The 26,556-nt window shown below is 46.5% G+C and overlaps 1 protein-coding gene across 4 annotated transcripts in view; it reads right to left on the bottom strand.

The window, feature by feature from the left end:
• The window catches only part of MGA (MAX dimerization protein MGA), a 1,048,942-nt gene that overhangs the window by 123,014 nt on the left and 899,372 nt on the right, over positions 1 to 26,556 (bottom strand). For all 4 annotated transcript variants that reach the window (XM_085627074.1, XM_085627072.1, XM_085627075.1 and 1 more), the window contains exons 20-21: positions 11,100 to 11,279; positions 9,408 to 9,519 (exon numbers count right to left, since the gene is read on the bottom strand). In XM_085627074.1, coding sequence (XP_085483200.1) covers positions 9,408 to 9,519; positions 11,100 to 11,279 — 292 coding nt within the window. The remainder of the gene's footprint in view (positions 1 to 9,407; positions 9,520 to 11,099; positions 11,280 to 26,556) is intronic.

The raw sequence follows: 26,556 nt of genomic DNA, 5'->3' as shown, positions 1-26,556 counted from the left end.
GGTGGGCGTGTGTGGATCTGTAGCTCTACATGCCAAGAACAGATGCATACTGGTAAGTAGCATTTGCCATTCGAGGCATATGAGCTGCAGATCACACACTTAGCATAGATTGTATAGCAGTACCCATCCTTAGCGGCGACCACCAGTATCTGCTGCAGTAGTTTGAAATAGTGTTTTGAGACACTAGCTTGACGTTTTGTTTGCACATCCACACAATAGTGTTTTGTGAATGTGTGCGGTGTAGACCATGTAGCTGCCCTGCAGATGTCATCTAAGGGAATGTTCCCTAAAAATGCCATAGAAGCCCCTATCTTTCGTGTAGAGTGGGCTTTCGGAGGAACAGATAAAGTTTGTTTTGCTTTGTGGTAGCAAATTTGTATGCATTTAATGATCCATCTAGCTATCCCAGACTTTGATATGGGGTTGCCTTTGTTTGGTCTTAGGAAAAGGCTGTGTTCTTTTGATGTAATAAAGCAATGCTCTTTTAACATCTAAAGTATGAAGAGAGCTTTCTGCGACTGTCAGTGGTTGCGAGAAAAATACGGGCAACTCTACAGACTGATTGAGGTGGAAGGGAGAAATGACTTTTGGAAGGAATTTAGGATTAGTTCGTAGAACAACCTTATTATGATGGATTTGCAAAAAAGGTTCCTGGATAGTTAGTGCTTGCAGCTCACTAACTTTCCTAAGAGTAATGGCTACTAGAAAAGCTACTTTCCATGTTAAGGATTGTAGCTCACATTTATGTAGAGGTTCAAAAGGAGGGCCCATTAGTCTTGTGAGAACGATGTTTAAATTCCACACAGGTGAGGGTGGAACTCTGGGAGGAATGATCCTTTTAAGGCCTTCCATAAAGGCTTTGATGGCAGGTACCCTGAAAAGTGATAAGTGTTGTCTATTTTGTAGGTATGCTGCTATGGCAGCAAGGTGCAGTCTAATAGACGTATAGGCTAAGTTGCACCTTTGGAGGTGTAGAAGGTACCCTATGATGTGTTGGATAGACGTGTCTACGGGATTGATGGTATGACAATATATCACAAATCGCTTCCACTTGGCTGCATGCAGGCTCTAGTGGTGGGATATCTAGCTTCTCTAATTACGTTCATACAGTCAGGGGGAAGATTAAGGTAACCAAACTCTAAGACCTCAGGAGCCATATCGCAAGGTTGAGCTGAGCTGGGTCCGGGTGTCTGATCTCTCCACGGTTCTAGGTTAAGAGGCGCGGTGAGAGTTGTAATTTTTGGTGCGGAGTTACGGACAGTTCCAGTAATGTGGTGTACCACGGTTGTCTGGTCCAAGTTGGAGCAGCTAGAATGAGAGTCACTGAGTGTTGCTGTAGTTGGCGCACCACCAGTGGATTGAGTGGGAGAGACGGAAAAGCGTACGCAAATCTGCCTGACCAATTCATCCATATCGCATTGCCTTTGGACAATGGGTGTCGATATCTGGCGCTGACGCTTGGGCATTTGGCGTTTGTGGGTGGCGAATAGGTCTATGTGTGGTTGCCCCCACATTTGAAAGAATGACTGAAGAACTTGCGGATTAAATTCCTACTCGTGGATCTGTTGTGTTTGACGACTTAACAGATCGGCTATGGTGTTTTGGACTCCTGGGACATGTTGAAAAATATATTCTGTGGTATAGCCCATCTCCATATGCTCTGTGCTAGCTGAGAGAGCTGCAGAGAGTGTGTCCCGCCTTGTTTCTTTATGTAGTACATGGCTGTCATGTTGTCTGTGCGGACTAAGACAACTTTGCCTGATATTTGCTTTGGGAATGCTTTTAAGGTTAAGAATATGGCTAGTAACTCCAGGTGGTTGATGTGGAGTAACTTTTGTTGAGGTGTCCATCTGCCCTGCATGGTGTGATGTAATAGGTGAGCTCCCCAGCCGGAGAGCGATGCGTCCACTGTCATGACAATTTACGGAACTGGCTCTAGGAACGGTCACCCTTTGGAAAGGTTTTTGGTGTTCCACCACTGCAGAGAGCGATGAGTGCGACCGTCTACCAACACCAGATCTGTTAGCTGACCTTGAGCCTGGTTCCATTGGTGTGCTAAGCACTCTTGTAGCGGACGCATCTAGAGTCTTGCGTGAGGCACTATAAATTTGCAAGAGGCCATCCTCCCTATGAGTTGCATGACCACTCGAGCTGGAAGGGAGTGTTGAGGTTGAAATTTGGGGAGGAGAGCCTGCATGCTTGCTATCCTGGCTGGAGTGGGATAGGCTAGTGCTCTTGAGGTGTCTATGGTGGCACCGAGGTATTGTTGTCTGTGGGACGGTTGCAGATGAGACTTGGTGTGGTTTACTGTGAACCCCAGGTCGTGGAGTAGTTGCATGAGTGTGATGTACACACTGGTTATATGAGCTGGCTTTTATGAGCCAGTCGTCGAGATATGGGAAGATGTGAATGTGCTGTCTTCTTAAGTGGGCTGCTAATATCGCTAGGCACTTGGTGAATACCTTTGGTGCTGTTGTGACTCCGAACGGGAGCACTTTGAATTGATAAGTGCTGCCCGTCCACTACAAACCTGAGATACTTCCTGTGAGCTGCGTGAATGGGAGTATGGAAGTAGGCATCCTTGAGATTTATGGTAGGAAGGAAGTCACCTTGTGAAAGAAGGCGAAGAACCTGCTGAAGTGTGACCATGTGGAAATGGTCTGAGTGTATGTATAGGTTTAGGGGTCTGAGGTCTAAAATAGGTCTCACAGAGCCGTCCTTGTTTGGTATGAGAAAATACAGGGAGTAAACTCCCGTGTTTTGTTGGCGCAGGGGAACCAGTTCTATTGCATTTTTTTGTAGGAGGGAGATTACCTCCTGCTTTAGCAGTGATAGATGTTCTTGTGACATTGGATGCTGTTTGGGTGGTATGTTTGGGGGGGTAGAGGCAAGTTCGAGACAGTAACGTGATTGAACTATCTGTCGCACCCACCTGTCTGTGGTGATGTTGGTCCAGACAGGAAGGAACTGTTGTAGTCTTCCCTCGACAGGAGTGGAATGGTCCGGGGAAAGTGGAGGGAAGTCATTGGGAAGGGGTGGAGGCAGAGCGGGTGTTGTTAGTCTTGCCTCTGCCCTTGTTATTGTTGCCTCTGTACCTCCTCTCTGGTAACCTCTGGTAAAGGTTGACTGGGTGGGAGCCTTGAAAAGGTGGAAGGGTTGTCTGATGAGTAGCCTCTGGAGTTGTCTTTGTAGGAGGAGCGACGAAAAGAACGTCTGGGAGCTTGCGATTGCAAGGCTCCCACTGACTTGGCTGTGTCTGTGTCCTTTTTCATTTTCTTCAGTGAGTCTACATTAGGGCCAAAGAGGTGCTCTTGGTCGAATGGTTGGTTCAGGATCGAACTTTGTACCTCAGGCTTAAAGCCTGAAATGCGTAGTCAAGCATGCCTACGCAAAAGGACACTTGTATTTACAGCTCTGGAGGCGGTATCTGCCACATCGAGAGCGCAACGGAGGAAGGTATTGGTTATTAGTTTACCCTCCTGTATGAGGTCGTTGGCTTTGTTTTTGTATTTTTCCGGGAGGTGTTGCAATAGGGACTCTAACTCATCATAATGTGCCCTATCGTATCTGGCTAGCAGGGCCTGAGTGTTGGCGATGCGCCATATGTTAGCTGCTTGTGAGGCTGTCCTCTTGCCTGAGGCGTCCAAGAGTTTAGACTCTTTATCGGGTGGGGCTGCGTCACCTGATGTCTGAGAGTTAGCCCTCTTCCTGGCAGGGCCCTTAATGTAAGCTGGGTCTGTAGGGGCAGCTCTGTATTTTTTCTCTATGCGAGGGTTGATGACTCGAGCCCTAACAGGATCTTTAAATACATCAGGAGCATGCTTAATAACTCGTTTGAGCATGGGTAAAGTAGATGTTGACCTTTGTGTGGTGTCGAAAGTGTCCAACAAGAAATCCTCCTCCACGGGGTATGTGTGTAGGTCGACCCTGTGGTACTGGGCAGCCCGGTGTACGAGCTGAATAAAGCCATTGGTGTCCTCTGGTGGGGAAGGCCTAGAAAGGTAGAGGTCGTCTTGCTGGAGATTAGGTAAATCAGGTGTATTATAGTCATCCCAAGGGTCAGGGGAACCAGGTGGACTGGGATCCCCTAGTGGCACATCGCCCCCCCCCCCCATGTCATCAGAGGTGTCGTCATCATCTACTGGTGTAGGAAATGGTGTAGGAGAATGAGGTGGTAGGGGAGGGGGGAGGAGGAGGTGGAGAAGGGACTCTAAGAGGGGATGTAGCAATGTGCCTCTTCTTAGGTGGTGGAGCAGGTGTAGGCTTGTCCAGTGGTCTTTTCCTGGAACTTAGTGTCAATTGACCAGTTTTAGGGTCTGTAACAAGAGTTTTTTGTGCAGGATCTGGTCGAAAAAGCTCTTCTGATGAAGTTTGGTTTTTCGACGCCGACTGTTTCGGTTCTGAGGGCTTGTTTGGCACCGGCTCCGGAGTGTCTTTGGGTTTGGACACGTGTTGTTTTGCAGTCCCTGTATGCTTTTTCGGTTCCGATGATTTTTTCGGCTCCGAAGAGTGTGAATCGGATCTCTTGTGTGGCTTCTTGATCGGCTCTGAGTGTTTTTTCGGTGCCGGCGAGTCAGTACTCATTTTCGGTGTCGAGGGCTTTGAGGTGGAAGCAGTGGTCGACACGGAAGAGGAGGGCGGTTTCTTTTTGTGTGCCGAAGATTGAGTTTCGGCACCGGTGGCAGGCTGACTCGAGCCCTAGTCGCCTGAAGGCTTGCTAGGCCTCTTTGCCGAGGGCGAGGCGTGGGAAGCGGTGTGTCGGTGTGCACCTGGGCCCGAAGGTGAAGGTGTGACCGAAGCCTTTTTTGCATAGAGGGGGGTCGACGTCTTTACTTACGACCCTCTGCGCCGGAGTGATTTCTTCGATGTCAGTCGTCGGCTTCGGAGGCGCTGACGAGGCTTTCTTCGACCCTTTTCCGCTCCGGTACATCGACGCCCTCATGGAAGATTCCATCGGGGATGGAGGTCTACGAGCGAGCCATGGTCCTCCGAGCTCGCCGATCCCGAATGGTCTTCTTGGAGCGGAAAGAAGAACAAGCTGGACAGTCTCTGGCCTCGTGCTCCGGTGACAAGCAGAGGTTACACACCTCATGCAGATCGGTGTGGGGAAACGTCGACCCACATTGAGGACACTTCTTGAATGGCGTCCTTTCCATGAGCCAGATGCTAAGGCTCAGGTAGGCCCGAAGGCCTTGGTCGACGACCGGGATCGAAGACTTCGACTTGGAGAGATGCACGACAAGTAGGGTTCACGATCGAGACAATACCGTAGAAATGGTGAAGGATTGCGCGTCGAAATGGAATCGGTAACAGTTCCGAACTGGAGCGCGAGAAATACATCCGAGCCCGATGGCGGAAAAAAACAATCTGAGGATGGAGCCGATGCCCATGAGCACTATGATCCAAAGGAGGAGTCACCTATCTTGTGACTTCCAAAGACTTTCCAGGACAAAAACAAGTGCAAACATCCGGGCACAACACCAGATGGCGATCTATGCTAAGTGTGTGATCTGCAGCTCATATGCCACAAACATAGGCATCCTGCAAGTCCAACACTACCATCCAGTCTCCAGGGTCGAGGGCAGACAGAACCTGAGCCAAAGTCAACATCTTGAACTTCTCCTTCCGGAAGAAGCGGTTGACGTCGCTGAGGTCTAAGATAGGATGCAGGAATTTGTCCTTCTTGGGTACCAGTAGGTAGTGGGAGTAGCAACCATGACCTACTTCTGGCACAGGGACGCGCTCAATGGCTCCCTTGGCCAAGGGAGACGTAACTTTCCTGGTGGAGGAGGGCCAAGTGATCCTCCGACATGCGATGGAATTGAGGTGGCATTGATGGAGGGGCAGTCTCAAAGGGGAGGGAGTAGACACTTCGGACTATCTGCAAAACCCACCTGTCCAACGTGATGGTTTGCCAGTGGGGGAGGTGATGGCGCATCCTGCCACCCACTGGCAACTGGTGGCCCTGGAGGGTCGGACTAGGAGGGTTTGGAGGCTGCCACAGAGGGGGCACTGATGGACTGGCCAGCACGCTGGCACCCTGACCCACGACGCTGGGTCCCACGCCCAGCCAAGTAGAGGCTGACCAGTTTGCGCAGGCCTGTGGCTCTAGGCAGGACGGACGTGGTGGGGCACCCCTTCCGTAGCCACGAAAGGGGCGAAAAGCAGACTCGGCAGTGTCCAGCCCACATCCAATGGCGAACTTGGCTGCGTCTCTTCCCTCGGCAAAAGCACGGGAGAGTGTGGCTCGGGCCTCCTCCGGGCACTGTGGCAGCACCTGCGCAACCGAATCCCACACAGAGTGGGTGTATCGGCCCAATAAACATGCGGTGTTCACCGACCGCAGTCCCAAGCTGGCAGAAGAAAACTTCTTCCCAAGATGGTCCAGCTTCTTGGATTCCCTATCTGGGGGGAGCAGTAGGGAATGCGCCTATTGAGGATGAGGCTTGGACCACCAAGCTCTCACGGGTAGGGTGTTGGAAGAGGAAAAGAGGGCCCCTGGGGCCAGGCAGTGGCGTCGAGCAATCATCCTGTCCACAGGAGCCCCTGTGCTGGACTTGGACCAAGTGCCCAGAAGGATGTCAGTGAGAGTCTCATTAAAAGGCAGCAGGGGCTTCGAAGAGGCTCCTGCCGGCTGAAGCACCTCAGTCAGGAGGTTAGTCCTGACAGCCACCGTAGGAAGCTCGAGGCCCAAGGCCTCAGCAGCCCTACGCAACAGCACAGCGTAGGAAGCTCCCTTCTCCGTAACCATGGTAGGGAAGAAGCATACCAAGGTCTGGGGAGGTATCCAGACCATTGGCATCACCCAACTCCTCTCACCAGTCCAGCTCTTCAAGTTGGTCTGCTAGAGGGTCAACTGACCCCTCCCAGTCCTCCTCACCCTCCTCTGGCTGCCACTCAGGGTGATAAGGAATGCCAGGGATGAACAGTGGTACATCCTTCGGCGCCAGTTCCGAGTCGGGGGTGAGGCTGGGATGGAGGCCAGTTGGGGGCACCACTGGCGTCGGGGGTGTAGTCACTGGAATCAGTGCCGAGGAAGGTACTGTGAGGTAGACCAGCGCCGATCCGGATCCAGGTATGGATCCATGGGGGCCCTCTGGTACCGAAGCTGGAGCCGCCGGGTTCGAAGGCCGAGGGACTCCAGCCGAGTCTGTGGGGCCCAAAGGCGCGTCAACTGAGTCGAGCTGCCCAAAAATGCAATGGAGCGCTTCGTAAAAGACACGAAGTTGGGCAGGGATCGCTCTGGCTCCGGGAAAGGGAGGGAAGGGCGGAGCCGTCCCAGTGGGCTACGAAGATGGGGCCGGAGAGCGATGACGTTCCGGGTTCCGCGTTGTGTCGGCTGATGAGAAGGCGAAGAGCGACGATGCTTCTTCGCCTTCTTCTTGTGCTTCAACTTATAGGAGGAGTGCGAAGACTTCGAGGAAGAATGGCGATGACTCCGCAACCGTTCCCGTGACTTCCCCTTGACCGGGACCTCGTATGGCACAGAGTGGACTGCCGGGCCTCCAAAAGCTTTCGGGACCGCTTCCGCAAAGACTTCGTGTTCCTGGCCCGGCAGAGCACGACTTCGGATCCTGGTCAGCTCCAGGCACCAAAGGCACACAAGATGAGGATCGGTGACAGACATCAACTTTTGACAGAAGAGACAGGGCTTGAAGCCAGTCCAATGATGGGACATCCCTCATGCACCAGGAGTCGAGGATTCAAAAAAGGCGTCCCAACAACTGGGCTTGGAATGAAAAACCAAAGAGGCAAGCAGGCAAACTCTGGAGGTAAGGTTGTCAAAAGTTTCCAAACTTTCTTTTGGTACCCAAAAAACCACAGGAGTACAGTTCTAGGGATCGCAGGCGAGGGCATTTGAGATTCTCTAGGTCAACAGCAAAGCCCAGTTGCTCCTGGTCAGCTGGGCATTTCCAAGAAAAGGCCTCTTGCTGTGTCCCTGTAGATACAAAGGAGGTCAGCCAAATAACATATGGAGTCCACTTACGTGTCCTGGGTACAAGAGGGAGCAGGTTTAATCTTTCAGAGCGCTTCTCAGATCACAGACAGAAGGTCCTGTCCTATTTTGATCTTCAACAGGTCCAGAACATGTTCTTAGGAAAGTCCCATGAGGTGCCACCTTTATGGCTAGCACCAATAGTGGGTGCAGGCGACTAACCAACGGGGTAAAAGTTACCAAGGGCAACTCTATCTACTCTTTCATCAGATTTGGTTTGCCTTACCACAAAGAGGCCCAAAAAACTATGTGCCAGGGCAATACCAAAATGGCTGAAGTCTTTAGCCAGACTAACCATGGGCTTGGGGTGTGTCCGGGAGGGTACTATGGAAATCACCAAAGTCCCCCTACATCTAACACTAAAATCCAGTTAGAAACAGAACCAGAACTCTAGTAAAACAAAGCAGTGAGCAGTCAGGCAAAGCATAATTGTTAGCTTATTTGTTTCTAAGGAGCAGATGTTTTAAAAGTGCCTTAGGCAGACCTGTCAGACAGGATTTGATACTGCTGTGCTGACAGTATGACCACAGTCCCTACCCTAAACATTATGCTGAGGAAGTTCACACCTTATTCATGCCAGATACAAGCTGATCATATGTCTGAGGCTAATGCTAATTAGCCCATGAAGGCTCAGGCAGGGAAAAGGTAACCTACTAAAAGTAATTTTCCTTAAATATTTATTACAAATCGGGCATAACCATTCAATTTGATTTTCAATCACTATTAAAAATAGTGGTATACTTATTTTTCTAGCTGGTTCCATTTACAAGATAGCAGTATTTTAATCTGTATGATGGTTTTCTACATAGGACAGTTAGGGTTTCCTTAATGAAAAAAAGCTTTTGGGGCCTTGTCATTGTAGGGACATGGTAACAAGTTTTCTACATGCCCTACTTTTAAATGACATGCACCCTGCCCTTGTGGGATACAAGGCCTACATCAGGGTGACTTGCTGATATTTAGGAGGGAGGTCTTTACCTGTCAAAAATGGTTATTTTGACAAGTCACACTACAGGTTTTACACTGCAGCATTCAGGCTATATGGGTTAGGCCCGGAGTCATGTTTTGTAATAGCTGGCACAATAAGTACTCTAATCCACAAGTGGCATGTCATTTTACGTGCCATGCATGTATTTCTGCACCATATGTTGTGGCCCTTATAGGAAAGTTACATGTGCCAATCCGGTTTTAATTCAATTTCAACATGTTTTAGGGGTCAGAGCACATGCACCGGGAGCTGAAGAGCAGTGTTTCAGTGTTGGAGTTAAAGATTACTAGCATTTTATTCCCAAAAATTGGGGGGTTACCAACCAAAACGGGTCACTTTGCAACACAATCATATAATAAAATGCCTGTGGATCAGCTTAAAAAATCTTCAGAACACTTATCCTCTTGCCAAATCTCTACTCACCAGAGAGGGCCGACACCTTGCGTATTAAGATATCTTGTTTGCGAGTTAGCAAATTCTTCTGTCCTATGAGCTTGTCTGCTTGATCTGTTAACCCCTGGATTTCTTCATAAGCCTAAACGAAGGAAAAACGGAAGGTAAGACTTTCACTGATTAATATTTTACTATAGGGTTAGTTTTAGGCAAGTGAAGGGTCATGATTGCTGGTAGTAATGACAAAATGATAGTTTTGAAGGCAGCTTCGTCAACTGTAATTCAAGAGGTCTATTTGAAACAAAAAACAATTCAAAGGGGGGTAATTACTTTATTTCATCATCTCCTACAGCTGAAGGAAGGGGGTATAAACCCCAGAGTGTAGAATTTAAATAATAAATTATCGGTTTATCGATTATTTCACCCTAGTCCTATCCTTGGTGTTATTCTAGTCTCTTCCAGTGTTATTCCCCTCTGAGTACTATTCCACTCTGAAGTCGGAGCAAGCACGGACTTACAATTCAGTTTAGTGTGCGTCATTTATTGAGCCCTGCTGAATCCGAGTTTCTAAACCCCACCATCTCCCGAAGAAAGCTTAAACTGCTACGCATGAAAAGTCAATCACTGAAAGGGAGTTGGTTATTTAACTGCATGGCCACTAAACATGCTTACAAAGACTCCAAGCAACCAAGCCAGGCGCCTCACTTGTTCCTGAACAAACCCTGCTAACAACAGTTTAGAGCAATTATTTTCCTAGCTGCCAACTGGCTATTTCCTCTTCTGTCTGCAACGTTTAGTTTTATTGTGTAGAAATGTGTTAAAATCAAAGCTGCAGAAGCTTCACAGAGAAACTACTATGTTATGAATTAGCACTGATTCACATTCTAAATGCATAGGAATCTATGAAAGACAACAAATCCTTTTCTCACATGTCTAGACTCTCCAATACTGGAGAAGTGCAGCTTCCTTCTGTACACATGCTCCAGTCTCTGAAGCAAAGATTCGTAGGTCAAACCCATTAGACATAGAATTAGCAAGCCTACTTTGATCAGCCCAGAGCTCTGAATCTGTTTGCATTGCCTCAGAGACAGCAAAAATACAGGAATAGTGTGATCGTCAGTTTTCACTTAAGTAGGTGTAAATCCACAGCGATAAGGGGAACGACAGGTTTCAGAGTGAAAGGGGGATTCGAGGGTTCAGGATTAGGATCCTGGAAGGAAGCAAACGTAGACTGCATGTGCATCCAACTAAAAAGAATCAGTCCAAGCATACCCCATCATTCACCCAGTATATGTAAATGACATACACCTTATGTCTGTACATCCTTTTCATGTCACTCATAGGGGCAAGTGATCTCAGTTATGGAGACGAGCCAGACCTGTAACAAAGGACAGTCAGTAGGCAATCACTCCAAACATGCATGTAAAAAGGTCGCTGGCATGCTATAGACCAGTCTGGGGATTGGCACATTAAGCCTCAACTCAGAATGAGAGTACACTTTAGGCAAGGCCCAGATGACAAATAGACAAGCAAAGGGTATATCATTTACAGTCGACATGCATGACTGTCAAGTTCACTGGAAACAGGCAAGAAATAAGCTGTGAGGTGAATATCACAAAATGCTTAAATGAAAAAAAAAAGTCATTAGCTACTTTCGCACGAAGGCTCAAAACTCGCTACAGTGATTTGCTTGTCCTAAATATGAAAAAGCTAGTTACTAACCTGAGTTAGAATGAAGGACTTCGAAACCTTTGGAAGATTGAGTCCAAGCATCTGCTGCAGATTTTCAAATAGAGTCCTCATCTCAAGGCGACGCCGGCGCTCATTTGCAGTGTGTGTCTCGCGATAATACTTAAAGGGATTTGCTTCACTGCCTGTTTTTTTCTTCCAGTTAGAAACTTTCTGTTTTGTGAGAATTATGAAGATTAACAAAAAACATTTTTTTTAAATTAAATTCCACAGAGATACCAGCGACAAGGTATGATATGACAACCATTATTGAAACTTTTTACTACTAATTGTATTTCTTCATTTTTTTCATAATAAAATTAAGGTAAAGTATTCTAACACTACAATATCTCAACTGATGTTAAGGGATCCAAATGTCAAACCTTTATTAACAGTATAGGTTACACAGAAAGACACTCAGCATTAAGTGGTTTCCTTTGGGGGAAATCATCACATATTACCTGTGTATATTGGCACTATACTAGATTCAAAACACTATGTCAGATAACAGAGAAATCCTTTTTAATTTCAATTGCAGAGATGCCAAATGTCCGAGGTTATGAGTTACAAAACAAGGAGTAAACACATTCTAGCTTTATAACACATTGAAATATGAATCTAAGCCCAACATCGAGTTTTTCAAAATCCTCTTAATGACTTGGTAGCATACTCGCTGAATCCCCTACATCGGTAGGATGCCAATATGTGGTATCATCCTCCAAGCAGTCACTTGCTTGAACAAACGCCTCAGGAACGCGACGCTGCCCGCTTTCAGCCAGGTACGGGGCAGATGGGAAGAGGATTTGGCAACAGCCATAGAGGAGAAAGATTGGGATGCGTTAGTGGAGAGGGCATCAAGGGTTTCTAGACACCCCAGGTTTCAATTAACAAATGTTTATGTGCTACATAGAGCTTACCTCACGCCGGCACACATCAAAAGCACTTTGGGACACTAGCAGCAATGTGCCCCCATTGCGGGGAGGTCAATGCTGCATTCTTGCATATGTTTTGAAACTGTCCCAAGATAGAAAGCTTTTGGAGAGAGGTAACATGGGTGATAGCGGAGATAACAGAGAAAGAGGTGCAAGTAACGCCAGGATACTGTCTCTTACACTGGTTCCCACACACCTCCAGGGTGAAAGTGACAAGTACATTTCAAGATCTGGCACTCCTGATAGCCAAATGAGAGATTACTGGGAACTGGACATCCCAGGGAGGACCCGGCATGGGAAGCATTGGTGTAGCTACTGCAACACCCACCTAATGAAGCTGACGAGGAAGGGACCATGGTGGAAGGAGAAGGAAATCAAATATGAACACAAATACAATACCCCAACACAAACAGCATTAGGCAATGAACTATCACATTTACAAAATGAGCCGGAATAGGGCAAGCACTACTGATTTACATCATACTAAGGCACGCCTAGTCAGAGGGTGGGGAGGGAGTTGAATAGTTGTTTGCTTGTTTTCGTAGGAACAGGAAGATATGCAGCAGAAGGAAAGGACTAACAAGGCAAGTAGCCCTATATGGAAAATAAATGGGTCATCTAAAACTGGATATACCAGATGCTGTAACAATATCTATGCAATGTTTTAAGATACCTTATCTGCCAAAGCCATAGATGCCATGGAAGCATTGCAAATCGGAGAAGCCTGTAATGCTTTAATGTATAAACTGTGATGCAAGTGGAAGTGACAGAAATGCTTAATAAACTTTAAAAAAAAAAAAAATTACTTGGTAGCATACTGCTGCTCCCGTAGTGATATACCCAGAAAAGATTTGGAAAAACAAAAGCGTACATTACAAGCAATTATGAGCAAAGCAAATATCAAAGGCATTCACAAAACACACTTTGCACAAAGTGCAAAAGGAATATGCTACTTACCAGTATGCATCTGTTCTTGGCATGTAGAGCTGCAGAGCCACACACTAAGGATAAGATCGCCATCTGGTGTTGGGCTCGGATGATTGCAGGTTGATGTCTTCGGAAGAAGTCTTTGGTCACAAGATTGGTGACTCCTCCCCTGGACAACAGTGCGCATGGGCATCCACTCCATCCTCAGATTGTTTTTCGCCATGATGGGAAATGATGGAGTGTGTAAGAAGTAAAGAGAAAGGATGTCCATGTGTAGTGTCTAATTAAGACAATGCTGGAACAGATACAGGTCCCGGGGAGGCGGGTGGGCGTGTGTGGCTCTGCAGCTCTACATGCCAAGAACAGATGCATACTGGTAAGTAGCATATTCCGTTCGAGGCATATGAGCTGCAGATCACACACTAAGGATAGACTATATATCAGTGTCTCCCCTAGCGGTGGTCACCTGTATCAGTTGCAGCAGTTTGGAATAGAGTTTTTAGGACGGCTTGGCCTACTGAAGCTTGTTGTTTGGATTGCACGTCAACACAGTAGTGTTTAGTGAAGGTGTGTGTTGTAGACCATGTGGCTGCCTTACAAATATCTTCTAAGGGAATGTTTCCTAAGAATGCCATGGAAGCCCCTATTTTGCGTGTGGAATGCGCTCTAGGGGGAACTGATAGTGTGCGTTTAGCCTTGTGGTAGCATATTTGGATACATTTGACTATCCATCTGGCGATACCTGATTTGGAAATAGGGTTGCCTTTGTGTGGTGGAGCGAAAGCAACAAACAGTTGCTTGGTTTTCCGAAAAGGTTTGGTTCTGTCGATGTAATACAGCAAGGCTCTTTTAACATCTAAGGTATGAAGTGCCCTCTCGGCTACTGAGTCTGGATTAGGGAAGAAGACTGGCAGTTCCACTGACTGGTTTAGATGGAAAGGGGAAATGACTTTAGGGAGGAATTTTGGATTCGTCCTAAGAACCACTTTGTTGCGATGTAGTTGTAGGAAGGGTACTTCGAGAGTTAAGGCTTGTATTTCACTTACTCTTCGCAGGGATGTGATTGCGATGAGGAAAGCCACTTTCCATGTTAGGAACTGCAGTTCGCATTTGTACATTGGTTCAAATGGTGGACCCATGAGCCGTGTTAGAACAATATTAAGGTTCCACACCGGGGAAGGTGGTAACATTGGAGGAATAATTCTTTTAAGACCCTCCATAAATGCTTTAATGGCTGGTACCTTAAAGAGGGACAGGTGTTGTCTATTTTGCAGGCTGCTAATGCCGCTAGATGTAGACGTATAGAGGAATACGCTAAATTGCATCTTTGCAAGTGCAATAAATAGCAAATGATGTTTTGGATGGAAGCATCCAGTGGTTGTATGTCATTGTTAGTGCAGTAAATGGCAAGTCGTTTCCACTTTGCAGCATAGCATGCCCTAGTAGTAGGTCTCCTGGCTTCTTTAATGATATTTAGGCTTTCCTGTTTTCAGTTTCTATTTTTGGGAAATTCTGGTGGTGTTTTTTCAGTGTTTTCCAGTGATTTCAATACCTCAAAAAAACAGTGCTTTTCAGTGGTTACTCATTTTCGCGCCATTTATAACAACTGAAACAGTGTTTTACCGGTGTTTATGGAACGCTTTGCTTTTAATATTGCTTTTTCAATTTTTCTTCAGAAATTGTATACTGCTCTACATTTCAGAAGCTTAATACAGTCAAGAAATTCTTTCCATTGTCCTTTGATTCTGCAGCTCAGATTTAACAAGCATTTGCAATGCAATAGGTCTCGCATTTTTGAGAGTTTAAGCTATTGGCATTGTAAATGACAAAGCCTTTTATTTATGTTTTAAAAACGAATACAAAAATAAAAGGCATTGTTATTTGCAATGTCAATACCTCAAACTTGCGTAAATGCGAGACCTATTGCATTGCAAATGCTTGTTTTAAATGAAAGCGTGAATTGGTCAATCTGCAAGTTGGAAATTACAGTCTGTGTTCCGGAGTCGCTACCGCTCTCCTTCTCAGAGAGTGTTGCATTGCATTGTATCATCGATATAGCGCCCTCACACGTGTTGTGTGCGTGAAGCGCTGTTTGGCACTTCATTTGGTGTCTTTCAAAGGAATGGCTGACTGCGCATATATTGCATTTTCTGCGTTGTTTACGTGTGGGTACCACTGGCCTCCTGTGCCATAGGTGCCAATATCTAAAAATGGTGTCCCTCCCACAGCTCACATATAGCTCCAATACCTTCGGGTCGAGTTCCCGCTATATAATACTTCCGTGGCTGCTGAAGTGAATGGAGCGTGAGGTCTATTGCGACTGCGAGGTGTCTGAAATAAAAAGTGTACTTCAATTAAAGCCCTGTTCTGTACAGCACTTAGCAACGGCTGAAGTGTGGTATGACGTGCCACATAAAAAAAGCTACAATTTGTATTGTTATTAAAGTGAATTGACACTTGGAAGAGAGGTTCACTTTACTCACACCCTCTGAAGAAGAGACAGTTCCGCTCATGAGCCCAGTGTGCGTAGGCGCTAGTCCCCCAGAAAGATCCCACCCCGGGAATGGATGTGCTGTTTGTATGAGACTTGACTGTGTTGTGCGTATAAGATCGGACTTTCTATACTTTGAAAACAGAGGAAGAAAACATGAAAGTCAGACCTGCATGGAAGTAGAACCTTCCTTGAACACCGGTGACGTGCCTCTTGCACATGTTTTCAGCAGGCGCTGCCATGTGTGACCTCCGGCATAAAACCGGACAATGTTTTATTATCGAATCTCGCTTTTCTAAATCTACCATCCGTACGTGGTCGTGCAGTATACATGTCAATGAGTTATTATTATGGCATCGCAGGGGCGTAACACAGGCCCCCGCGATGCGGGGGGCCCCAAGCTCCAGGGGGCCGTGCAGGGAGGCCCCCTCAATTTTCGTTCCACCAGTGTGGCTTGGGTCACATTAATATTTCTTCTGCCTCTCGGTCGGGCACTTACGTTCCCATTTCCTACAGCCCGCAGTTTCCCATTCACTTTCAAGATATTACCTCTGCCCATATTGACTTGGTGATTGAAGGCTGGTGTGGTCGCCTTTAGAGCATAAGAACTAGATTAGAAACTATCATGGCTCTCTATTGCTCTGAGGAACAGCACCTAGCCCTAACGGTGTATTCAATCATGTAAAGCCTCTAGTTGGCACAGGTTTTAATTGATTGAAATGGTGCTGTAATCGAGCATTGTTAATTAACACGGTGGAACCTTACAGTGCATGTGAGGCAGCATGCTAGCACTTTACAAAGCACTACGCTTATGAGTGAATGCAACGGATTCTGAACCTTAAAAATCAGGTTTTTAAAATATTATCACTCATTTCACTCCTTAGGTCTAAAGCGCAAATATTATAAACCAAATTGGTTCCTTTAATATGGAGCTATTTAAATGCTGTTGATTGTATATAATTTGATCTACCCATTTTCTTACTTCTTAAAGCTTTATTACGATTTATAAATAAAATAAAAATATTATTTTTAGCCAATGTCCAAATATCAGAAGAGGATGTTGCATTCTTCCGTCTTGCAGAGATGTTCCCTCTAGAGCTAAATATACGTTCAATTGTCATAACTAACGTTTTCCAGATTCCTAAAGTTATACATGACCAGGACTCTGCTAATGTTAGTCATTAAAACTGTAGCAGTCTCAGTATTAAGAACACAACATAACTCCCCCACTCTCCATTAAGGGCGAATAGTGCAAATGATAAATGCAGGCCCAAACCAGGCAGGGCAAAGAGTGCTAATTTTTTGAATTAATATCGTTGCTATTTTATGAATATATTTGACATGTATGGCTAAGAGGATCCTTGGATAATGAAATCACATCTCTGAACACGCTAACAGAGTCTAGAGACAGTTTTATACCGTGGGCAAGGCTGAGTCAGGAACTCTCACTGTTCTCACAGGAATTAAGTGTTTTTTTTTTTTAAAGATGTGAGTTGGTTCACACCTCTGTGCCATAAAGAACCGCAACAGCAATAACCCTCCTCGTAGAGACAGCGGGACAACGTTTATCAGCTAGACTGATGTACCACAGTAATGCTGAACATTACAGGCGAGTAAGGAGGGGGCAGGAGGGACTGGAAAAATCAGTAGGGGCCTTAAAGTAGTTCAGGTGAAATGCTTAGACCGCAGTCTGAGACAAAGCAGTCCAATCCTCCATCACAATACAAGTTATTTTTAATGTGATTAATTTTGACAGAGTGATGTTGATTATTATAAATGAAAATGCCCCGAACCCAAAATTCCTTTCTGCCTTTACAGGGAAGGCCTTACACAGGAGCAGGCTAGAGCGCCTTCGGGGCTTCTCTGCGCACATTTTCTGAAGGGATGCAGCGAGTACAAGGAACACACTCGCCAGAGAGCCCTTCTCTCCTGCTCTGCTTTTTGTACTCAAGATTTATCAAGTTGACAGTCCGACGGCGGAAGCCCGGAGCCGCTTTAGTTCTGTGTTTGGTGCGTGCTGAATGTTTCCTGAATCCGCCTACATTTAACTCACTCTGACAGGGTGAAATTGGATAACACAGCGAGTTAAACACTAACGTGCCGGATGTCCTGGCTGCCTAAGCATCTGGGCTCCAATCCCCGGGGACAGAAGTGGCAGTGACCCCAATGACTGAGTCTTTCAGGCGCCTGTTTCCTCTCCGCTATACATTCGGGATCTCTTGATATCTCAAACACAACCCTACAAAGTCAATTCGCCAAGAACTCCGTATTGTTCAATAAAATACAAATGCATTTAAAACACCAGCCTTGCATCTTAAAAGGCGGACAGAGTCTGAAAGGCTGAGTAAGGTGACGCTCCTTTTTTTTCTGCCTGATGAAACTTGAGCATGCAGCCTCTTTCCCCACCGCCCACTCCTTTATTAACAACAAAGCCTCGTTAAGTAAATGGTAGTTTGAAAGACCTGTGAAGTACTCGGGTGGGGACGCAGTAAGACAGACTGCTGGTGAATTCACGGGCAGCCGCTGGGGCATAGTAACAGGCTGGATGTTCGTAGTTGGGGCGGCAGGGGGGCAGAGGACTCACCAGCTCCGGTGCGGTCAAGGCAGATGGTCAGTGCGGCCCCTCCATTACGAACGCAGGCCCAGGATTCTCACTGCAGCCGTGGTGTAGCTTTGGCTCCATCAAGTGGCCAAGTGGTGCAACAGCAATGAAAATCAGTGACACTCGGTTTAAACAGAGTGCGCTGATTTTCATCCGGTAGGGTACTGTCGTTTAGATTCGGTTTAAACCGAATTCCGGACAGCCTAATGATATTCATACAGTCTGGAGGAAGGTTGAGGTACCCGAACTCTAAGACTTCAGGAGCCAGATTGCCAAGTTCAGTGTTTGAGGATCTGGGTGTCTGATTTCTCCATGGTTCTGGGTTAAGAGATCCGGGGAGAGATGCAGTTTTTGATGTGGAACTAGCGATAGTTCCAAAAGTGTGGTGAACCAGGGTTGACGTGCCCAAGTGGGAGCCACTAGGATGAGTGTCAGCGACTGTTGTTTCAGTTTGCGTACCACAAATGGAATGAGAGGGAGAGGCGAAAAAGCGTACGCAAATCTGCCTGACCAGTTCATCCATATTGCATTGCCCTTTGATCGCGGGTGTGGGTACCTGGTGGCGAAGGTTGGGCATTTTGCGTTTTCTGGTGTGGCGAACAGGTCTATGTCTGGTTGTCCCCACTTTTTGAAGAATGGGAGTAAGACTTTGGGGTGTAGTTCCCATTCGTGTATCTGCTGTGTGTGGTGACTTAAGAGGTCTGCCACCTGGTTCTGAACCCCTGGGAGGTGTTCTGCTAGCAGGTAGATGTTCCGGGGAATTTCCCATCTCCAAATTTGTTGCGCCAGTTGGGACAGTTGTAGAGAATGTGTCCCTCCTTGTTTCTGTATGTAATACATTGTGGTCATGTTGTCCGTGCGGATGAGGACAGTTTTGTTCTGGAGATGCACTTGGAAGGATTTCAGTGCTAGGAACGCCGCTAGAAGTTCTAGGTGATTGATGTGGAACTGTTTTTGTTGAGTGGTCCACCGTCCCCGAGTGGTGTGTTGAAGGAGGTGGGCTCCCCATCCTGTGAAAGATGCGTCGGTGGTCAGCACAACTTGTGGAAGGGGCTCCAAGAACGGCCGCCCTTTGGACAGGTTGATGGTGTTCCACCACTTCAGTGAGCGAAGTGAGCGGCTGTCCACCAACACCAGATTGGTAAGTTGTCCATGGGCCCGATTCCACTGTTGTGCTAGACATTCCTGTAAGGGACGCATTTGAAGGTGTGCGTAGGGTACTATGGAGATACATGACGCCATCATGCCTAAGAGTTGCATGAACACTCTTGCGGGGAGAGAGTGTTGTGTTCGAAATGTTTCGATCAGACTTTGTATGTTGGCTATCCTGGCTATGCTGGGATAAGCTATGGCTTTGGCTGTGTCTATGGTGGCTCCCAGGTATTGTTGTACTTGGGAGGGTTGTAGTTGAGATTTGGGATAGTTGATGGTAAATCCCAAGTTGTGCAGGGTTTGAATAGTGCGGTGGGTGTGGTGAACGCATTTGTCTAGAGTATTGGCTTTTATGAGCCAGTCGTCCAGGTAGGGGAAGACGTGGATTTGTTGTCTCATGAGATATGCTGCCACAACTGCCAAGCACTTTGTGAACACCCTTGGTGCAGTTGTTACTCCGAATGGGAGAACTGTAAACTGATAGTGTTGACTGTCTACCACGAATCGTAGATACTTCCTGTGAGCGGGATGCATAGGGATGTGAAAATATGCGTCCTTGAGGTCTAATGTGGCAAGGAAGTCTCCTTGTTGAAGTAATGGAAGGACCTGTTGGAGAGTGATCATGTGGAAATGATCTGATTGTACGTACTGGTTCAGAAGTCTGAGGTCCAGTATGGGTCGCAATGTTTTGTCCTTTTTGGGAATGAGGAAGTATAGAGAATATACTCCTGTGCCTTGATGTTGTAGTGGAACAGGTTCTATTGCGTTTTTCTGAAGCAAAGACTGTATTTCCTGTTTGAGGAGCGTGAGGTGGTGTGACGTCATGGGACGGTGTCTGGGTGGTATGTCTGGGGGCGGGTTTATGAGTTCGAGGCAGTAGCCATATTAGATAATTTGTCTTACCCACCTGTCTGTAGTGATGGTGTTCCAGACAGGTATGTTGAAGTCTGCCCCCGACTGGAGTGGAATGGTCTGGGGGGAGTGGTGGCAAGTCACTGTTTGGTGGCTGTAGAGGAACGGTTGTTGTTGTTGCCCCGTCCCCGGCCTTTATTATTGTTTCCCCGATACCCTCCTCTAAAACATCCTTTGTTAGGGGATGTTTGACCTGATGTTTTGAAGGTGGAAGAGTTTTCTGTTCCCACATTTTTGGAAGCTCCTCTATAAAAGGACCGACGAAAGGAGCCTCTGGGTCGAGTAGACTGCAATGCTTCCATAGATTTTGCAGTTTCATTATCTTTCTTCATTTTTTCTAGGGCAGTGTCTACTGCCGGGCCGAATAGTTGCTCCTGATTAAAGGGTTGAGCAAGAATGGAGGTTTGTACTTCCGGCTTGAAGCCGGAGATGCGCAGCCATGCGTGGCGTCTAAGCAATACGCTTGTGTTGACTGCCCTAGAGGCGGTGTCCGCTGCGTCTAATGCAAATTTAATGGAGGCATTGGATATTAGCTTGCCTTCTTGTATGAGGTCAGTGGCCTGTGTTTTGAAAGGTTCAGGCAGGTGTTGCAAGAGATCCTCCAGTTGATCATAATGGACTCTATCATAACTAGCCAATAGGGCTTGTGTATTTGCGATACGCCATTGGTTAGCCACTTGAGCGGCAACCCTTTTGCCGGAAGCCTCCAGGAGTTTAGACTCTTTGTCTGGTGGCGGCGTGTCTCCGGTTGTTTGGGAGTTGGCCCTTTTTCTAGCATTGGAGACGACTAGTGAGTCTAGGGGGAGTTGCGCCTTGATGTACGCAGGATCTTGTGGCGCTGGTCTGTATTTTTTCTCTATTCTGGGGTTGAGAACCCTGGCCCTGACAGGGTCTTTAAAAACCTCAGTGGCATGCTTTATCACTCCCTTAATCATGGGTAGAATGTGGACCGTTTTCTGGGACGGCTCAAAAGTGTCAAGTAGAAAATCCTCCTCAGGAGTGTCGGTGTGCATGGTGACACCATGAAACGACGCTGCTCTGTTATTAAGCTGACCGAACCCTAAATGGTCATCAGGAGGGGAGGGTTTTGAGGGGTATGGAGCGGGGTCAGGCACATCAGGCATAGGGTAAGTCCAGTCATCTACTGGTGCTGTGTCCGGGAGTGTAAAGGGATCAGTAGGATCAGTGGGATAAGTAAAGAAATCTGGGTCTCCCCCCTCCCCCAAAATCATCATCATCCTGTGGAGGTGGTGTATGAGAAGGAGATGGTAGAGGTGCAGGCGGTGGGGGAGGGGGGGATGGAATAGGAGGTAATGTAGGAGAGGAAGGACGTAAGGGTGAAGCGGCGCAGGCTAGACAGCTGGATTCGTTGTGGTCTGGTGAAAGGCACAAATTACAGACCTCGTGGTGATCGCTATGAGGGAACTTTGCTCCACATTGGGGGCATTTTTTAAAAGGTGTCCTTTCCATCAGCCGCGTCCGGAGTCGGTCCGATATGGTTTTCGACGTCGAGTTTTGAAGTAATGAGAGTTGTAGGGATTGCTATAAATTTTCTGCTGGAGCGGAAAAAAGTTCATCCGAACCCAATGGCGGAAAAAAACAATCTGAGGATGGAGTGGATGCCCATGCGCACTGTTGTCCAGGGGAGGAGTCACCAATCTCGTGACCAAAGACTTCTTCCGAAGACAACAACCTGCAATCATCCGAGCCCAACACCAGATGGCGATCTTATCCCTAGTGTGTGATCTGCAGCTCATATGCCTCGAACCTACAGTTAAGAATGGTTTGTCCAGTTATGAAGAATCACATAGTCTAAGGGGTGGTGCAGCAACTGTTCCCTTCCACACCCGATTAATTTGTACCAGCTCAGGTCAAGTCAATTTCGCAAGGACACCCAGATTTGCAATGTAAACAAGTAGTTGTCTTGCTGGTGCTTCTGGACGAAATGTGCTTCCCTGTCCTCTATTTAGTCTTTGTTCAAAATATACATTCAATACCAAATCCAACTTTCAGATCACAAACTCCCCAAATATTCTTGTTCTCCAAGACAGCATATTCCATTAACATCATCTGAATTCCCTCCCACCCCCTCACTAACACTAAGGATTTAAGTCATTAACTCTATTACCTATTTGGTATTCAAGCTCATCAAACGTAAATGACCCTGCTCAACAAATTAATTTCATTTTTATGTACAACACAAACATATTTTCATTCCTTATATTAGAACCTGGAGGGGTAATTCCACTTCCTGTAATATTACTCAACATCACTAGTAACACTTTTTTGAGCAACGTTTTGAAGCCATTCTTTATTTGGAAGCTCAGGCTTTCTGTAACTAGAACAGCTTTCTTAAACCCAGCCAATTTTATGAGAACATTTAAAAGTTACCATTTTTTCGAATAAAATACTCTAATAGTTACAATGATAACATGTAGCTTATATATTTTAGCATCCTCACAACATGGCATTTAACGAGAGAAAAAAATCTTTTGGCTTATGATAATTAGGTCTCTAACTTTATTTGGCAACTAAACAGAACTTCACCATATGCTTATAGTTTGGTAAGGATTATGGGCCAGATGTAGGTAACTTCTATTTAGCGAGTCCTTAATAGCGATTATTACCGAATCGCTATTAAGGACTCGCTAAATGGAATGTATGTAGGAATCGCTAAAATATTAGCGATTCCTTAACATTCCTTAATAACGAATCGGTAATTCCGATTTGTTATTAAGGAATACATAGCCATTCATATTCCTATGGGCTAGGAGGCCCAGAGGAATGAACGGGAAGAGATTCAATATTAGCGATTCGGTATTACTGAATCATTAATAGCGGGAGCTATTTCAAGGGTGCCAGGGTGTCCATAGGACACCCTGTTGCACCCCTGAAATGTGCACGTGTGCGCATGTGGCACACATACATGCCCTAAGGGCATGGATGTGTGACACATGGCACATTAAAAAAAGCAAAAAAGTGCTTTTTGTAAGAAAATCGCTACTTACCACCAACTTGAAGTTGGTGGTAAATAGCGATTCCGTAAGGCTGAGGTGCACTGTTTTCAGTGGTAAGTACATTGCATTTAAGGAATCAGTATTTCCGATTCCTTAAATGCAAGAGCAAAATAAGGAATCGCTATTTTGCGATTCCTTATTTTGCATGTAGGTTTAAAGTCACCAACATCGCACATGGCTAAATACCAATCGGTAACGCAGAAATTTAACGAATTTCGGCGTTACCGACCGGTATTTAGCCACCTATATCTGGCCCTATGTTACTTACCCAGCAAGCATTTGTTCTTGGCATGTAGAGCTTTAGATTCACATGCTTTGCATACTCCAGCCATCTAGTAATGGGTCCGGATGTTTGCAAGTTTGTTTTCTTCGAAGAAGTCTTTCCCAGCCACGAGGTAAAGAGACTCCTCCTTTCGGTAATAGTGCGCATGGGCATTGATTCCATTGTTAAGATTGTTTTCCCGCAAGAGGGTGAGAATGGAGTAAGTGTAGAACAGAGATGTCCATGCGTATTTAATGTAAATAATGAGACGTGCAACAACTATCGGTGTCCGGAGAGGTGGGAGGGCGCATGTGAATCTACAGCTCTACATGCCAAGAACAAATGCTTACTAGGTAAGTAACATAATCTGTTTGAGGCATGTGTGCTGTAGATACACCTGCTTTGCATTGACTATATAGCAGTATTCTCCCAAAGCGGTTGCTAACCGGTAGGTGTGGCAGTTGTTTGAAAAAGTGTCTTTAGCACTGCCTGCCCTACATTGGCTTGTTGACCTGCTAACACATCCACACAATAGTGCTTGGTAAATGTGTGTGGTGTGGACCATGTTGCTGCCTTACAAATGTCAGCTGTAGGAATGTTGCCTAAAAAGGAGGATGCTCCTATTATGGTGGCATGTGCTCTAGGAGGTATAGATAAAGTTCTTTTAGCGTAGCATAGCAAGTTTGGATGCTTTTAACAATCCATCTTGAGATACCAGATTTAGAGATAGGATTGCCTTTGTGAGGTTTAGCAAGTGCAACAAACAGCTGTTTTGTTTTACGAAAATCTTTTTTCCTATCAATATAGTAAAACAATGCTCTTCTGACATCAAGTGTGTGAAGAGCTCTTTCTGCTACGGAATTGGGTTGAGGGATGAACAAAGGTAACTCAACTGATTGATTGATATGAAAACAGGAACCACAATCTTGATGAAGCTAAAAGAAGGGATCGTCTAAGGTCGATGCCTGCAGCTCACCAGCTCCCCTTAATGAAGTGATAGCAATGAGGAAGGCAACCTTCCATGAAAGAAACTGTAACATACAATTGTGTAATGGCTCACAAGCTGGACCCATGAGTCTTGTAAGCACAATGTTCAGATCCAAACCGGTGCAGGAAGTACCCTGGGTGGTATTACTCTTTTAAGGCCCTCCATAAAGGCTTTAATTACTGGAATCTTAAACTATGATAAATGTTGTCCGTTTTGTAAATATGCGGCTAGGTGTAATCGAAGGTGTAATCGAATGGAAGTGGAAACTAGACCAGTATGCTGTAGATTCAAAAGGTAACAAATAATAGAGGCATCTAGGGGCTCAATAATGTTGTTGTTACAATATACAACAAATCTTTTCCACTTTGCTGCATAACATGCTCTGGTGGTAGGTGTGAGAAGTTGGCCTGATGTATGATGTCACTAGTTCTAGTGTACACCTTATATCAGTCCAAACAACCCTTATGGTGATTGGTTGTAAAGTCAACCTTATAGACCAGCTATCCTAGTGGTAGCATGGACAAGAGCAGTCTTAGGATAAACTCTGAATGGCATGTGAAGCCAGCTGTGATACCATATATAATCCCTTGAATACCAAATGAAAGGACACCACAACAGATATATATATATAAAATAAAGTGTATTTATTCTAGTCAAACCCTCAGCACTCTTTATGAGATTCGAGGTAAGTACTACACAGTCTTATTCAAGCATACATTAAGTCACACAGGTAAGTAATACAGTTAGGCCCTAGGGGCCACGCAAACCATATACTAAAGAAGTGGTATAAGGACCACTGTCTCGGAAATAGAATAGGCCTAGGCCTAGGGAATCGCTGGGGCTACACTACACTACCAACAGTTAGGAAGTGCGAGGCCCACGGGATTCAGGTGCAGAGTGGAAACACTCACGCGTAATGCGTATAATCGATAGAAATAGTACAGCTCTGAAATAATCAGTTTTAGGACACTTCTGGAGTAGCTAGAAAGTCGAGACTCGGAAACTAGACCCTAGGATAGTCACTACCCTTGTGAGCACCAAAGTACCCAAGTTACCTAGCCCACGGGCTGCGGGTGCATAGGTGTGAACTTGCGTCGGGTTTCGTCGTGGACTTCTATGGATGCCTGAAGGAAAGTTGCTGACAGGCAGTCAGTGAAGAGTGTCCGGTGGATCCCAAGGCTGGGATCAAGAAAGAAGGGTACCTGCAAGCAGAAGGGACAGAGTCAAGGTCACTAGCCAGTGACCACGTGGAACCAGGAAGGAACCAGGCGATGTCGTGAAGATTGCAGGTGAAGGGTGAAGCTTGTCGCAGCAGCCACGGGTACCAGGAGACGTCGAGGACGACCAGGACCAGGAGGCGAGCTGTCCCACGAAGGCTCTTGCTGTCGGCGGCGTCGAAGTCGAACTAGGACTCACCAAGCCTTGGCAAGCGGAACCCACGAAGAACGGAGGACTTGCTTCTGGTGCAGACCAGGAAGGTCTGGGGTGCTTCTCTTTTGCAAAGGAGCGGGAGCCAGTCTGGAGGAGCCAAACCAGCAGTGAAGATTTAAAGGTGTGTTGTCACAAAGGCCGCTAGCCAACGGGCAAGCAACCGGACAGACGCGGCAAGCAGGAAAATGCAGAAGGGCCCCACGCAGGACTCGTGGAGTGTGGGGGGCTGATCTTCGGTGCAGATGGTGCTTGGGGTTGGGGCTTCTCAATCCCCGGTGCACAACTTCGAGGGTGCCTCAGAAGCTGCGCTGGAAGATACTCGCCACTTTTCCCAGGTAGCCGGTCCCACGTCTCTCGTCGCCTCCACGGATCTCAGCTCGGCTGTGGATGTGGATCAGGGTCGGAGAAGTCTGGAAGTCAAGGCTCTGGTCGGGCTCTGCAGTCGGTCCCTCGTAGAACTTCAGCAAAGCAAAGGGTAAGTCTCTTGATGGTGCCTGTTTGCACAGGGTAGCCACTCCTTGGCCACAAGGGAGATTCTTCGGTCTTCTTCTTTCGTTGAATGTCGAAGGTCCAGAGTTTCTGTTCAAGTTGCAGGTTCAGGATAATCTAATCTCCTGGGGCCCAGCTACCACACTTATACTAATCTGGGGGGCTGGGTTGCCTGCTAGGTCACACCTTATGGGTGGGACATGGGAGGGGGGTGGTTACACCCCCTTCCCTTTGTCCAGTTTCGCGCC

This window comes from Triturus cristatus, chromosome 9 (genome assembly GCF_964204655.1).
Source record: "Triturus cristatus chromosome 9, aTriCri1.1, whole genome shotgun sequence".
Taxonomy (NCBI): domain Eukaryota; kingdom Metazoa; phylum Chordata; class Amphibia; order Caudata; family Salamandridae; genus Triturus; species Triturus cristatus.
The sequence above is the reverse complement of the archived record's forward strand: the minus strand, read 5'-3'. Positions and strand labels throughout refer to the sequence as shown.